The sequence below is a fragment of the Carassius gibelio genome, chromosome A20, assembly GCF_023724105.1.
Source record: "Carassius gibelio isolate Cgi1373 ecotype wild population from Czech Republic chromosome A20, carGib1.2-hapl.c, whole genome shotgun sequence".
In the NCBI taxonomy this organism is placed as follows: Eukaryota; Metazoa; Chordata; class Actinopteri; order Cypriniformes; family Cyprinidae; genus Carassius; species Carassius gibelio.
Window position 1 is genome coordinate 22,676,115 of NC_068390.1, and position 15,055 is coordinate 22,691,169.

A 15,055-nucleotide genomic window follows, 5' to 3' on the forward strand; every position below is an offset into this window, starting at 1 on the left:
TGAATAGAAATTTCAAGAGGACTGCATTTATTTGAAATTAAAACCCCCTTTGTAACATTATAAATGTCTTTATAAATGTCACTTTTGATCAAAGTAATACATCCCTGTTGAATACATTTATTAATTACTTTAAAAAGTGACTAACTATTGACCTTAATTTTTAAATAGTAGTGCATCTGTAGCACAAATTGTGCATCTTGGGAGACATGCTGTAATCTAATACTTAGAGCCCCCCCCTCCCAGATCACTAACCCTGAGTATGAGCAATTATAATAGTGATATTTTACTTAGCAAACACCACTTATTAAAAGCCAAGTGAAACCAAATGTTGGCAGCTTCTTTTAATTCTTACTGAAACATGATAAAGACATATATTTGCTGTCTGCAGGCCTGAATTGACTTTAAATCTGAAAATAAAGTGCAGCAGCAAATGTAACAATAATAATAATTAAAAAAAATACAATGTGCATTTTAAAAATAAAATATAAAAAAATTAAACAAAGGTGTTGTGGAATAGATTCAGACACATTCTACAGTATATTTAGGGAATAAAATATTACAGGTCTTTGGAAATCAATCACAGCAGGTGTGCTCTCAAAATACACAAAGTTCCTTTGAGTAAAGTTCAATCCCACTGGTGAAAGGCACCGTCTCTTGAGTTAAATAAAAAAAAATAAAAAAAACACCACCACCACATTGGCAGTCAAAGCTTTCAGTTTATAATGTTAGCATGTCTAAAACAGCCCAAGGTAACATTCAGATTGATTTTTGTTTCTTCCTTAATATAAGCACAGATAATTCAGTTATCTGCCCTGGAGTGATAATGCAGTGTGTAGCAGATGTGACGAAATTCTCCCTGAGAATAACAGTGGCATTCACTACCGGCCTGAGTTTATCTTCATAACTGATTGTCTTACAAAATCCAATTAATAACCACTTTGAAATGATCACTTATAATCAGAGTTGAATTAGGTGCTATTACATTGATGATTCTGTGTAGGGCATTACCCAAACGAGTGTTAGACAACCTTACAATCTTTCCTGCAATACTTTTCCTTGTGCTTTCTTGGCTTTTCTCCAGACCAGCCTTAGTTTGAATATTAAATGGATAGCTCCAATCAATACAAGCTTTAGGGGTTGCCATTTGTTAAAATTTCTTTGCATGTACCCTAATATACATATTATGGTCAAGGTTATAAAACATGCTACATTATAATTTTTTTTTGTAACAGCTTGAGATTGAAATAAACCCAACATGTTGCAATGGATTACAGTGGATATGAATCTATAACACTGTGCAAAATACAGCAGGGATGCCTATTGGGCTGATAGTCTTGAACGCTGTGCTGCTCAGTAGCTACGTCTCAGTGTGCATTCTGTGCAAAGCTAAAATATACTAGAAATGAATGTCAAAGTTTCCATATTATGGACTTTCAATTTAAATGAACATATATACACTCAAGTAGAAAGCGGTTTGTTCAAGGTGTAAGGCATGCACTATGTCTCCATGTGGGGTTTAAAAATCAGAGACCACACTGCGAATCTGGGACTCAAAATCAACATTATTAATATTCTCAACGATTCTTCATTTCTGATATCAATCTTGTGAACTCCTACATATGATGAGATGTTCTTTGGATTATTCACAAGTCATTTTGGATAAAATGATCAGGATTCGCACAAACAATTTTTTCTTTGTAAATCACATGCACAGATGAATCACTCTCAAAAAGATATTGAATATGCATGAAGAAAGTAAATAAAGTGAATTTTGAATTCATGATGAAAAAAAAACGTGACTGCTAAAATAGACTATTAAAATACGGCTAAATTCATTTCAAGTTTTCATTTAATTTGTTTTCACTCTAATTGTTGTTTTATCAGATCATTTTGAAATGTGTGTGTGTTTGTATATATATATATATATATATATGTGTGTGTGTGTGTGTGCGCGCTAATATAATTTATAATACACAATTCATTCTTACAATGTTTAATATATGTGTGTGTGTTTATAGAGTAAAATTTTATGTAATATATATATATATACATATATAATAAACTTTTTTTGTTATATACAGTATATTAACATTAAAAAATCAAGTTAGGACATCTAAAAAATTTTATCATTACAAATATTATTATAAATAAATAATATAAATAGCATTACCAACGGCAGTGAACCAATTCAAATTTAAATATTACATTTGAGAATTTAAATTCAGGTCAAGTTTACATTTAATTTAATTTGTTTTCCCTCTAACTGTTATGCTGATAATAAAATAAATAATAATACAAATATTTTAGATTTTTCCAACTTAAATCTTATATATATTTTTAATGACCTATGTATTGTACACACAGACACACACATTTTTTTATTATATATATTTACATAAATTTAGTTAGGAAATCCTAAATATTTTCATTGCAAATTATTTTATCAAATAACAACTCCAGTGAACAAATTTACATTTAAATATTAAATTAGAGAAATTCAAAATGCAGTTTCAAAAAGTGGTCTCAGAGTTTTGGACCCCATGGTGTATTTTGTGTCTGGTTTACAGCTTTAGATTTGTCCAAACACAGAGCTAAAACACTTGCATGATACAGTACTGATTTGCATGACCTAGATGACCTCCATGTCTTGGCGTGGAGCTGCGGGTCCCTGTAATTCAGGGCCTTTTGTTTTCCACAGTGCAGTAGACAGAAACGGGTTTTGTTGATCATGCAAATTCCTGCGGATATTGGCACAGCATGAAGGGGAGGGAGGGAGGAATAGCGAGGGGATCAAGAGGGACAGACATTAATTCATCAAGTCACCATCATCATGCACTAAACGCTTACAGATTATAACATCTGATGTACGTCATAAGTAGAATGAAGGACAAAATCATTCACGCTGTTTGGCTCCACTGCATAACACATCCTGCAGGAAATTATTAACCAGTCTGTAATTCCATTCCTAAAAATGAACTGAATTCAAATCAGTTTGGGGGTTATAAATCAAACATCCCAAAAACAGAATCTCCTCAATTAGTCTCTGATCCTGATGCCAAATACGCCATGTGGAGGAAAGGGTCACTGTGCAATTGAGGATATTCACGAGATGCAGCCAACAGGAAAACTGCATATTGTGACTGTTGTATAAGTGGCCAGTGTTCGTTCACTTGGCACCCAGGGCTATTCAGGGTGTGTGTTTGTGTGTCCAGGTCCTGAGCAGGAAGACTGAAGCTGAATCAGCACAGCCAGCGACTCGACCCCTGTGAGCGCTTCCTCCTCCTCTTACAGATGTAGTAGATAGGCAGAGCAAACAAGCCTGCGGAGAGATCAGTCACAAAACAGGACAGCTCGGTCACACAAAACAAGAAACTAATCTAGCCATTCAATCACAGTATAAAGTTATGTGTGCCATCAGTGAGCTTTACGCAAAAAAAAACAAAGATAATATATATATATATAAAACTGAAGCAAATTCCAAGTGACTTAAGATTCATAAATAAAAATGTTTGGTTCAGTATACATGTGTACTGAATGAATACAGTTTAACTAATGCGTGTTCAGAACGTCTGTGGAAGTTGAGCTATTGATATTTAGAAACTGTTTTTGTAAGGTATATTAATTTTTTTGGGAGTGCAATAATTCAGACTAAAAGATAAGTTTTGCTAAAATATTTAGCATCCAGAAGTGGAAGAACAAATCTCTTCTGCCAATTACAACAGAACCATGAACTACAGTATGAAGAGTGTTGCAGCAGTACCGACTGACATCTTATTAAAGAAAAAGATACAGATTGTTCAGTTTGATTTTTAATTAATTATTAAAATTATTTATTTATTTATTTATTTTCAATGGAATAAGTTGTCCCATCTTCAATTTTATTGTCATTATTATAATGATGTTATTTTTACTTTCAGGATCATGAAGTTATTTATTTATTTATTTATTTATGAGTCTGATTACTTTTTTCATTTTGTTTTTCAAACATAAATTTTTTTAATTTCGTGCCATTTTCATTAGTCTCCTTCATGTTCTTATTAGAGATTAAGTGAATCCCATTACTGTTAAAAAAACCATTAAGGTAATATATAAATACATAATGGCAATAAAACTAATATTGCCAAGATGCATATAAATAATTAATTTCTGTAATATAAATATATACATTTCTTGAAAGTAGGCAGTTGAATGAAAGAGATAAATGATACTCAACATCCTAGTCACCCATATTTCCTTTCTTCAGTTTTGAATGCTTAAATACATTGCTGCATTTCACCATTGTATTTTATGTCACAACCACATTTATGTTTTCATTATAAAACTGAGACAGGTGCTTAACTGTCATGAAAATAATGTTAAAAATGTTTTAAAAATAGCTATAAAAAGCAAATATAATGATATAATCTTTTACTCTTTTGAATTTGTGGAATCTGGGATCAAATATATTCCAGACATGTTCCTGACAGGCTTTGTGAGATTCATGAAGTGTTACACAATCCTTACCTATGACCAAAGCCAGAGCTCCAACGACCACCACGAGGACAATGACCACGGGAGCCACCAGCACTTTACTCACTGTGAAACGAGCAAAACAAAACACATTTACAATTCCTATCTACTGCTGGACTAAAGAGAAGATGGAGTGCATTTGTCTTTCTCAACAAGTCAGTCGGTTAATGTGAACCCAGTGATCTCTAGACCAAACACTTGTGTCTGTGATGTATGGATGGTTGGGTATTATACCACAGTTCGTTGCACTAGCCTGAGGACACCACACAAACACTGGCTCACGTAAAGTGTACACAGATATGCAAACTGAAAGAAGATCATGGAGTCGTTCGTATCTCTGTGCTATTACTAACTGGCGTTATCAGGGAGTTGTAAACTAGCATGGTCTGAAATAGTGTAAACTGTTCTTTTAGGGTGCTCTATTTGTGTCAGGACAGTTTGTTTTTGTGATAAAATCTAGAAATGAACATATTTTGTATGCGTAAAGAAGTGCAAGGGTTGTACAGCTATAAACGAACATAAAAATATACATATTTAACTTTGCAGTTATACACAAAATGATACATACACACACCACAGTGTGTTTGTATACTAATGTTCATTGGTGAGCTTGCAATCTAAATGAAGTCAATAAAATAAAGAGATGATACATAAATAATGCAACTTTTTTTGGCCATGTTTGACTCAAAATGATCAGAAAACAGCCCCCCCCCCCATGCATTATTTTAAAGAAAACAAAAAAAATGACAGTTTGTAAAGTCTGTGAGTCTGTCTTCATTGTTGGCTATTGATTTGTTTGTTTTTTTGTTTTTTACAAATGCACAATTTAATAATTATCATTCCTAAATGTAATTGGATTCAAGGGAAAAAGAATCCAGTATAAACACTGATATATATACTGTACAGCAGAATACTTGTATATTGGAAACAAGCAGGTTATGAAACAACTAAGAGCACATTATGATAACAAACGGCAAGAAAACTTAAGATAAGCCAATGTTATGTTTCCAAGGTAACCCCAAATATTCAGAAAAAGCTTAAATAAATCATGTTGTATTCTCTGCTTATGCACACTCACTACAAACAGAGCCTCGGACCAGCCGGCGCAGATGGGGTTTCTCCGGCAGGTAGCGGTACTTGCATCCAAACACACTCAGGTTGGAGGTGTGGTCCCCAAAAAAGCGCAGATGCCTGTACTTCTCCCCGCAACGGTAACAGAAGTTAGTGTTGCACTGTGTGCAGGTCATGTGATCACAGCCCTCCGTTCTCTGAATGTGGATCTGTTGGTATGGAGAACAAATAATTTGGCAATGAGTAATCAAATCACAATGATTTTCACTTGTTTTTAAAATGTCTAGTTAGATCTGTGAACTAGTGGGGCAGATTTTCAGCGACTGACATGTTCAATTAGTGAAAGCTTAGAGCTCACAAAATGATAATTCACAATGATTACACTGCGATTATTCCAACAAACAATGCACTTCTCAGTATTATGGGTTGAGAAACTTCTTCAGAAAGGGAAGATCTTAGCTAAGCCTTCGGGTATCTGGCTCAGGTATGTGCACTATGCTAAAAACTTGTGTTACGATGGGTCTTCCAAAGCATCATGACTGCACATGTCTGGAGGGAAAACAGCAACGCCTTGTAGAACTCGCTGATCTCTTGAAATTGTTTCAGTGCAGAGAAAATGATCTTGTGTGGACTTTCATTCAGGATCACTGTGCCCAGACCCCAGTATTATGACGTCTTATGACTGGAATGCTGTTTTTCCCAAGACCGTAATTAAAGTTAGACAGGAGGAAAGGAAGAGAAAACAGACAATAAACACAATCCTTCCTCACTATCTCAGACGGGAACATTCAGTTTTTACAATGACTGACTCTGTTTATCTGAACTAAGTAACTCCTATTAATTTTAACTAGGCCATATTTTACATTGCATTTTATTAATCCCCTGAGGGCTTGTAAAGTGTCTTGAAACTGTGACAGATGAGTTTTCAAACCTTCTCTCAGACTAAAATTAAACAATACTTTACAATAAGCTTCTAATGACATTAAGCAATGCAATAGTTAACATAACAAAACTGTTTTCAAGTTGTATAAATAAACATTAAACATTAATTGATGAATTATATATGTATAATATTTAACTTGTGTTAACAAACTGAACTTTATTGTAAAGTATTACCAAGACTATATATAAATGAGTTTATATGTAAATGTGGGAGGGCATAAATGAATATACTCATGGTTGTGATGTCAATACCATACCAAATGTGGTATCATGAACATCTGTGTACAGTAGTACTGTAGTACGTTTCCATGTCAAAGAAAATGAACAAAAATCCAGTTTTCAGTATATGTACAGAGCATTTTAGGAAAGCATGTTCATTACCTTGCAGAATGGACACTTCTGAGCGTTCCTCTGGCCATGTTCGATGACGCTGGCCCAGTGACGCAACAGTTTGTCTCCTCTCCTGTAGTCTCGACATTTCAGGCCTTCATGCCAGGGTGCATGGCATTTGAAACACCAGACAAACTGACACTTTGTGCACTGAATCTACGGGGAATATTTGAAGAGACAGACAGACAGTTTGCTTACTCAAGAAAGCCTTTTGGCAAAGAAAGTCACTCTGATTCAGAGTTAAGACAAATAATTCCACATAGTAATGTTCTTAACTACAGAATGGGCAACATGTGAAAAAGCACACCTTATACTTATGTTCACTCTTGGTGGACGTCTGTTGGCTACGACCCTTCAGGGAGGTAAACAGGCTGCACTGGGGACATGGTTTCGTGCTGGAGTCCAGTCTGCTCAGCTCCAAGAAGTACTTGTATTTTGCCAGCTCTTCACTGGACAGGTGCGAAATCACCAAACTATCCTCCAAGAAACCACTGCATTCTGTGATGGGACACACCAAGTGTGCCCGACCCACGTGAACCTTAAAAGAAACATGCAATCAGCCAAATCCATTGAAAACCGCTCCATTAATGCAGTGGTAAACCTTCACGACTCTATGAGCAGTTAAATATGTAAACCACCCTGTTTGAGAGCAGTTAACCGTACAGTGAGTATGATTTCGTGTTCTTGGAAATAGTGGCTTTTAATCAGTGATTAGAGGAAGTCCAAACGATCTGTGTACACAAGCAAGTCAAACAGCCACTGTACAAGCAGCATTGTACATGAGGTACTTCCAAGTCAACAAGCAACGTCACCTTATCAAACAATCACTGAAGTACGGTAATACGTGATTGAAGAGGGCTAACCCTAGGGGCTAGTTTGCACAGGCTGAACGTGGTATGATTCGTTGATAAATGGATCTGTGTTGAATGAGCTTTCCTAGTTTCCTAGAGGGAGTTAGGTGATCTCATGGATCAGTGAGATCCATTTCATTCTCATTGTTCACATAACAGGGCTTTGGTGTAGTCCTACAGCTGCGGGACTATGACAATCAGCACCTCCCCTGTGAGAGGATTACATCCTGCTTCTGGTTCCCCACCCATCTTCCTTCATCTCCCCTCTGGGACGACTGGATTACTAAGCATTTCCATTGTGAGAACTAATCTACACTCCACCCTCTTATTTTTGTGCTGGGATTTCAAGCAACAGCATTTAAGGGACATTATCTGAGGTGACAAGAAAAGAGTTTGGTCAAGAGAAAACTGTAAAACCGGGCAAGTCTTGGGTAGTTACGAATCAGCTGGAATAAAATCTGCCATGACATCTGGAAGCAAGGCATTCTGGACTAAAATAGACCAGACTGAATTCCATCTGTCAATGCATGATGATGTGAGCACCAAGAAAGGATGACAAAAATGAACCCACACAGTTACGTCCACTATGAAAATGTCCATCCCTAAAATATGGAAATGGCTTGATAACAATAACCCCAATCTGAGGAAGCTCTTGAGATAAGGTTAATCCTGTAACAGTGTCACAGAGCAAGAGTAACTTTTAGAGATGAGTCACAGTAATTGACTAGCCATACAGCAGCAGTCAAACATTTTTTTAATTGAATTGTCCTAATCCAATCTTTTGGTGAAATGACAACCTTCTCTCTGTGGTGACGTATATGTCAGACTTATCCAATCATCAATTTATTTTGTCAATAATAATGTACAGTATGTCACAATATGGAAGAAAAGATGTCGCTATTTCCATTACATTGTGACTTTAAGACCAAATAATCAACTAGTACACAAATATTGATTAATACAGTTGGGCTAAATGGATAAATGTGCACTCAATTGTTGCAGCTTCCCTTACATAGTCTATGGAAAGTGGCTATTACACTCTGATGTTGGACGACAAAATAAACTATTAAACCTCATGCACTAGATGAATGAGTGCAGTGGATAGTATAGTACTGTACATCACTTGGGGAACACAGTTTAGTTTACCTAACTTCTGCTGGAACAGGCTTGTACTAAGTTTGGGGACGCTGCTTAGGTCATTTTTAAATGATGCACCTGACTAATACAAAAGATAGTCTTGGTAAACAGCATTAACAATGCTCATGTTGAGAGAAGGGCTTTTGTGGCAGAATGTGTGGCACCTAATGAGATCTGGCAGTCCCATGAGAGCCCTTACCTGAGTACGTGGCACCAACTGGTGACAGCAGTGCTAGCACTCCCCCAGGGCCACCCACCGGCCCTTTTTACACCTGTCAGCCTGCTGCTAATGGGCCGACCACACAGCTCGCACAATAACGGGACTCAGCACCCACTGCAGGTGTGAACATTCCTCTCAGTATGGATGGAGAGTTTGATTTCCAGCCTGCCATATCACACGCTGGCATCCTGTATTCACTCTGACATGTTTCTTATTGATCAGCACCACCTTTTGAGGTGGGCTATCTTTTAAAGGGACATATCTTTTTGATAGATTTGAAATCGAGTGCAGAATTCACTCTTTGAGGCCTGTTAAGAATATAGCAGATCTATTACAGTGAACACTCAGTCAACAGTAAGACAGCAACCAAATTGCTGTGGGAAAAGTGCATGTCCAAACACTTTCAGTTTAGCATCTATAAAAAAAGTAATCAAACATTTTTTATTTTCTCAGCAGATTTCCTGCATCACCTCATCTGAGCACTGCATGCATATTTTAATCTAAGGCCTCATACATCTCAATTACAGTAGGCTGTATGCAATATTCAGTCTAGCAGAAACTATACACATTCATACATTTAAATGGACCGGTTATTCTGCAAGCCTACAAAAGGTCAGTGAAATTAACCAACAAATCTTTACCAAACATTCACACAATCTGATACCTAATATCAAATCTACTGAGGCATATACTGTACATCAAAGCAAAAATTCAAAGCAGACATTTCCAAAATGTGTAGGCATTACTCTGGTACAGTTTTACCAAATCATTTTGTAAAATACAAAACACTCTGCTCCAAAACTTGGTTCCATGTTTATGAAATAGACAGGTGAATGAAAAAGTTTTTGACTATAGAAAAAAAGAACAACAACAAAAAAAAAACTTCTGTGCTCTAGGGTTGTGCCACTTTAAGTTTATGAGTTGGATTTCATATACTTTCACCAGTCACACAAGAGATATTTCATTACTCCAAAAAACCACAGATTTCATGCATTCACACAGATTGCATGCTTGGGTTTAAAAACAGCTGGACGGGGCATAACAAAGTGGAATGGAATGCAAGGATCTTGGATCTCATGTTTAAAAAAAATTACAGAACTATTTTTAACTTGATACATTCATGATGCTGAAAACAAGCTTTGTTTTTTTTACTCAGAGCAACAATCAAAAAATAGCACAGACTGAAGAAGTCCCAGTTTATGCATAATAATGAAAACATTACTTAAAGCAGTCGTTTTGAGGTCTGACAGTAGTTGTAATTTATTATTGAAGGCTATGTAATTGTTATAAAAGCAATGTTTTGATGGCTGTAGCAGTACTGCTTAACAGGGGGTGAATATAAAAAGACACAAACTCTCTAAAATAGTTTACCGTGCCAAATGCTGTCAGTACACTAGAAAGCTCTGAGAAGTTGTCTCTTTATCCATGTCCTTTGAAACAATGCTGCTAAAAAAATAACTACAAAAATCTAAATAAATTTGTAGATCTCAAACCTATAAAAATAGGCTATGATAACATGTTTAGAGGCCAATGTTTACTTGCATGTTATCATACTCACAACATGAATGTCTTTTCATTAATATTAAAGATTACAATTCTGTATCCTGTTTTGATTTCATCACACAACACTTTAATACACAACATTCATTTCAAAAGCATTAAAATAGTCAGATTACGAGACGGTTGTCACCATATTTATAATCGTAATCCTGATATGGCTTTATATAGTGACATGCTGTATATTTCGACAATCCAAGTCTCTTTAAACGTAATAAGTAAACCACTGACGTCCCAGTACAAGCCAGCATTCTGAAATATCACTCCTAAGAATGAACCAAACGCCCTTGCCATAGGCACCTGACATTTAGACCAGCCGCCCCATTTGCCAAACCCAACACAAAGGCCTGAAATGAGAAACAGTGGCTCGGTAAAGTTAAATATTAGCTATTTAAATGAGTCTTTTGTAGCACAAACCTCTTGCCATTTCTCCTCGGTAAAAGTGCAAATTAACCGATCGCCCTTTCCTTTCATCTGCTTACAAACCATATTCATAGCATTCATTTGATCTCATATATTCTTATTATGCAAATTGCTTTTGAAATCATGCACTGCACAGGCCTAGAGATGACTGATATGAAAGCAGGATTGCCGAATGTCACCTTTAAAAAGTAGAAAAGCGCACCAATGATGATTCAAATCATACAACAAAAGGGAAAACTTAACTCGTAAACTCAGACTTCAAAGGAATAGTTCACCCGAAAATGAAAGATGATATTTTGAAAAAAGTTGCAAATGTCCATAAAATTTAAGCCAATATCACTTTAGATTAAATCATTGCTAAAGTAAAAACATAAATCTAGTCATAGACTGTACTTTTTTATCCTAATGCTCACATAAAGCTGGACACTTTCATGTTTTCAAGAGCCGGAATCAGAAACTAAGTGCTCATTCATTACACCACCTTGTTATGACGCTGTACACAGCTGTGTCACTGGATACTATTCAAACAGACAGGTTTTACAGGTAATCAGCTTTTCATATTAAGTCCATGAATAGCAAAACAAGCGCTACAAAAATGGGAGCCGTGGCGATCTATCTGTAAGCGGCTACAGAAACAAAATTCTTTTTGGCAGCATCATCGTCATAATTGAGCACTCCAGAACACAGTCATGAAAATGTCTAGGCTTGCAGCTAAACAGGCCAAGCGAGCTCACCAAATGCAGGTTACTGCTTGGGCATGAATAAGACAAAACCAGACTAATACATTTCAGTTACAAAAGACAGCGATCATCATCACAGCGACCTCTGCCTGACCCCCAAGATCATTCACGGGGGCAATAAATCTGATTTGAGGGAAGAACAGCAACAGGCAAGCCAACGTTACTTGATTACAACCAAGATCCCGCCAGAAGGGGAAATTGTTTCTATGTTGCCTCCAAACCTTGCACAGACCTTCCAGCCAGCAGTCACGTAACGTAATTAGGGCACAGAGAGGCTGAGATCATTGATTAAGCAATCAATTACAGCACAAGTTCTTCCTCCACTTGCCAGCAACATGACTCACTGCCACTGGGTAAGATAGAAAAAAGAAATGTCTAGACCTCTTCCTCTTTCTAAAAACCTGATATTACAGTTTCTCATCCAAACTACGGATGTGAAAAACTATATATTTTTAGTTTAGGGTTACATGTCATGAAGGTCTTAAAGAAGTTCAAAGAAAAATGAAAAATTAATTTAGGCCCCCTAAGTTTTTCATTTTTTTAATGTCCATATCCTTTTTTTTTTTTTTACTGTGAAACTCAACATTTTAAAGATGACTACAGAACGTTTTACAATAACATACAATTTCAGTCTTTCTACTTACAAATGTGTTAATTGTAATTTCTTTTCTGAAACTGTTTCAAAGTATATTGGGTTCCAATGTTTCTTTTGTGTTGCACAAAAGAAAGAGAGTCATACAGGTTTAAAATGAAATTAGGTTGAGTAAATGTTTGCAGAAGTTTAATTGTTTAGATCGATCATCTATCCCTTTACAACTTCGGGTCCAAGAGACGTGGTCAGACACATTTCCTAGACTTACCATTTCAATGTCTGCAATCTCCAGACACAACTGTCGCAATTCTAGTAACACAATTTATTTTAACATAAAACACAGCTTAAGGGGTTGTTTACATGAGGCATTTTCTTCTTTTCAAAAACAGCTACATGGAGTGGAATCCAATGGGTCTTGAGAAGTTTAGAGGTTGAAATATTATAAACTTGTTATGCTGTCTCAACTCCCCCCCCCCCCCCCCATTAATATCAACAGCCAATCTGAATTTATATATCAGTGATGCTCTCAACAGGATTAACCTAAAGATGCAACTTTTCAAAGAGGTTTTTTTTGCAAATGCAAAATATCTATTAACTAAAGTACTGCATGCAAATTAAAGCACCAATAATAATTGCTAAATTGACTGTGCCTAGTCCAAATTGTTTAAAAGTAAATATACAAATAAGTTTTAAAAAATGTACGTTTAACCAAAGCCTTGACCAGACTCATTTAAACACATGCTGGTGTGTCATACAACTTTATGAGGAACTCAGAATGGTCATGCTTTTTATGTCACAAAGACATGACTGTATTGTGTTACACAATAAAGGCCTCTGCTCTGCAGCAAACGAAGTACCAAAATGACTAAAACTAACATGTCCAAGTCTATGATGACACGGGCCAGTCTAAGCAACACAGGAAATGCATCACTTCTCCAAAGCAGGGCAGGACAGACTGAGAACGTTTTCACAAACACAATGGAGAACTACTCCATTAACAAACAGAAACATGCTATCATTAGAAGACAATCAATTAAAAAAAGCAAATATCGGGCTGACAGGTGATCCTCCAGCAAAACGTGCTTGTTGAAACACTTTGGAGGTACCTTGTAATTAAGACCATAAACATGGTGATCATTCAGTATCACAGTATTACCCTCACTATACCAAGGTATAAAGACAGAAAAACACATGAGGATTAGATGACAGCTGTTTCACAGGTTCACTAGGATGCGATTCTCATTGCTGGCATGTAGAGGCATATTAGGTTTGCATCAGTCCACTTTAAAGGTGGCTGCAGACACAAACAAAGGAACATCCCTGCAAACAAGATTTTATTGAGTGCTGAAAAGAAAGGAAAACCTTGCATTGAGATGGTATCGATGGATGCGGCTACCTGTGAGATGATGTATCTTTTCAGACATTCTTCACAAACTGCATTTTTGCAGCAGTGTAGTGGTAAGGTTTTTTTGTCATCAAGACAAATACGACATGTTAACACAACAGATAAACTGTTGTCAGCATTGTAATAGCTGTTTATTCCAGACAGCATCAAGTCGGTGACTGTGTAGGGCGCTGGATAGTGCTCATAGTCCAATTCTGAATTTGGCAAGTCGGTGGGAGGTAAAACCAGCACATCTGATGAAGATGATGATGATGATGACAAAGATGTAGTTTCGTGATCAGATGATGTTTTTTCAACAGGTATCCTATAATTATCATTGGCAATACAGTATACAGTGCAGTAAACGTGCTCTTTTGATTGGCTGGGATCTTCACCACTCTTCAAATCAATATGATCGATTTGATGATTCCCATCAGGATCTCCCAATCCTGAGTTACTGTCCATGCTTTGTTGGAGACTTTTTGTGCTACATTGCATCCTTTCATGATCCAAGTCGTTCAATCCTACTTTCTCCAGGTCTTTGGGATCTTCTGGATCCCTGATACTAGTCGAACCAAAATTCCTTCTTAAAATGTCCACGGCTCTTATGTTTTCCCTCTCGTCATTTTCTTTATTATTGTTTCCTCCTGGCTCATGTTTGTGTTTATGAAATTCCAAAACATCCTTCGAGGATAACGACAATGATGACGGCACCTTCGCTTCACTACTGAGGACCTCCCGGCCGAAATCAGTGCTCCGTGTCCCGCTGGATACATGGACAGATTCCACGTCGCGTCCAATATAACCGGGCATATTATGAGCCGTGACATTCACACGCACGGAAGACTCATCTTCCATTCCCGAGCGGTCAACTTTCCATTTGTGCGAAAACACACACACAGTCCGCTTTCAAACTCACAAACTAAACACAGAGCGAGAAACTATTACACCACTTCCGGGTCCGAGATCACGAATCCTACTACGGCGAAGCCTCTGCTCATGAATATTAATTAAGCCACGTTGACATTGCGTAGCAACGTTCCAATGGCATACGGCCAAGCTCATGAATATGAATCAGGAGGGTTTGACGTTTGTTGTGCCTTCCAATGGCAATCGTAGGGTTAATAAATTTAGAGCCAGGCATTATGCTACTTTCAGTTAGGTTCTATAGTTGAAAACTAATACTATTTATAACCTATTAAATGCGCATTTAATATTAATACAAAATGTAGTAACGTT

The 15,055-nt window shown here is 36.7% G+C and overlaps 1 protein-coding gene across 1 annotated transcript; it reads right to left on the bottom strand.

Moving 5' to 3' along the window:
• Nucleotides 1–514: 514 nt before the first annotated feature.
• On the bottom strand, nt 515–14,783 carry LOC127938951 (E3 ubiquitin-protein ligase RNF217). Its single transcript, XM_052535883.1, has 6 exons — nt 13,829–14,783; nt 7,220–7,450; nt 6,904–7,068; nt 5,588–5,789; nt 4,504–4,575; nt 515–3,319 (listed from the first exon to the last, which is right to left on the bottom strand). Exons 1-6 carry the CDS (start codon nt 14,672–14,674, stop codon nt 3,240–3,242), a joined length of 1,596 nt encoding a protein of 531 aa, XP_052391843.1. The 5' UTR covers nt 14,675–14,783; the 3' UTR covers nt 515–3,239.
• Between the last annotated feature and the right edge of the window lie 272 nt (nt 14,784–15,055).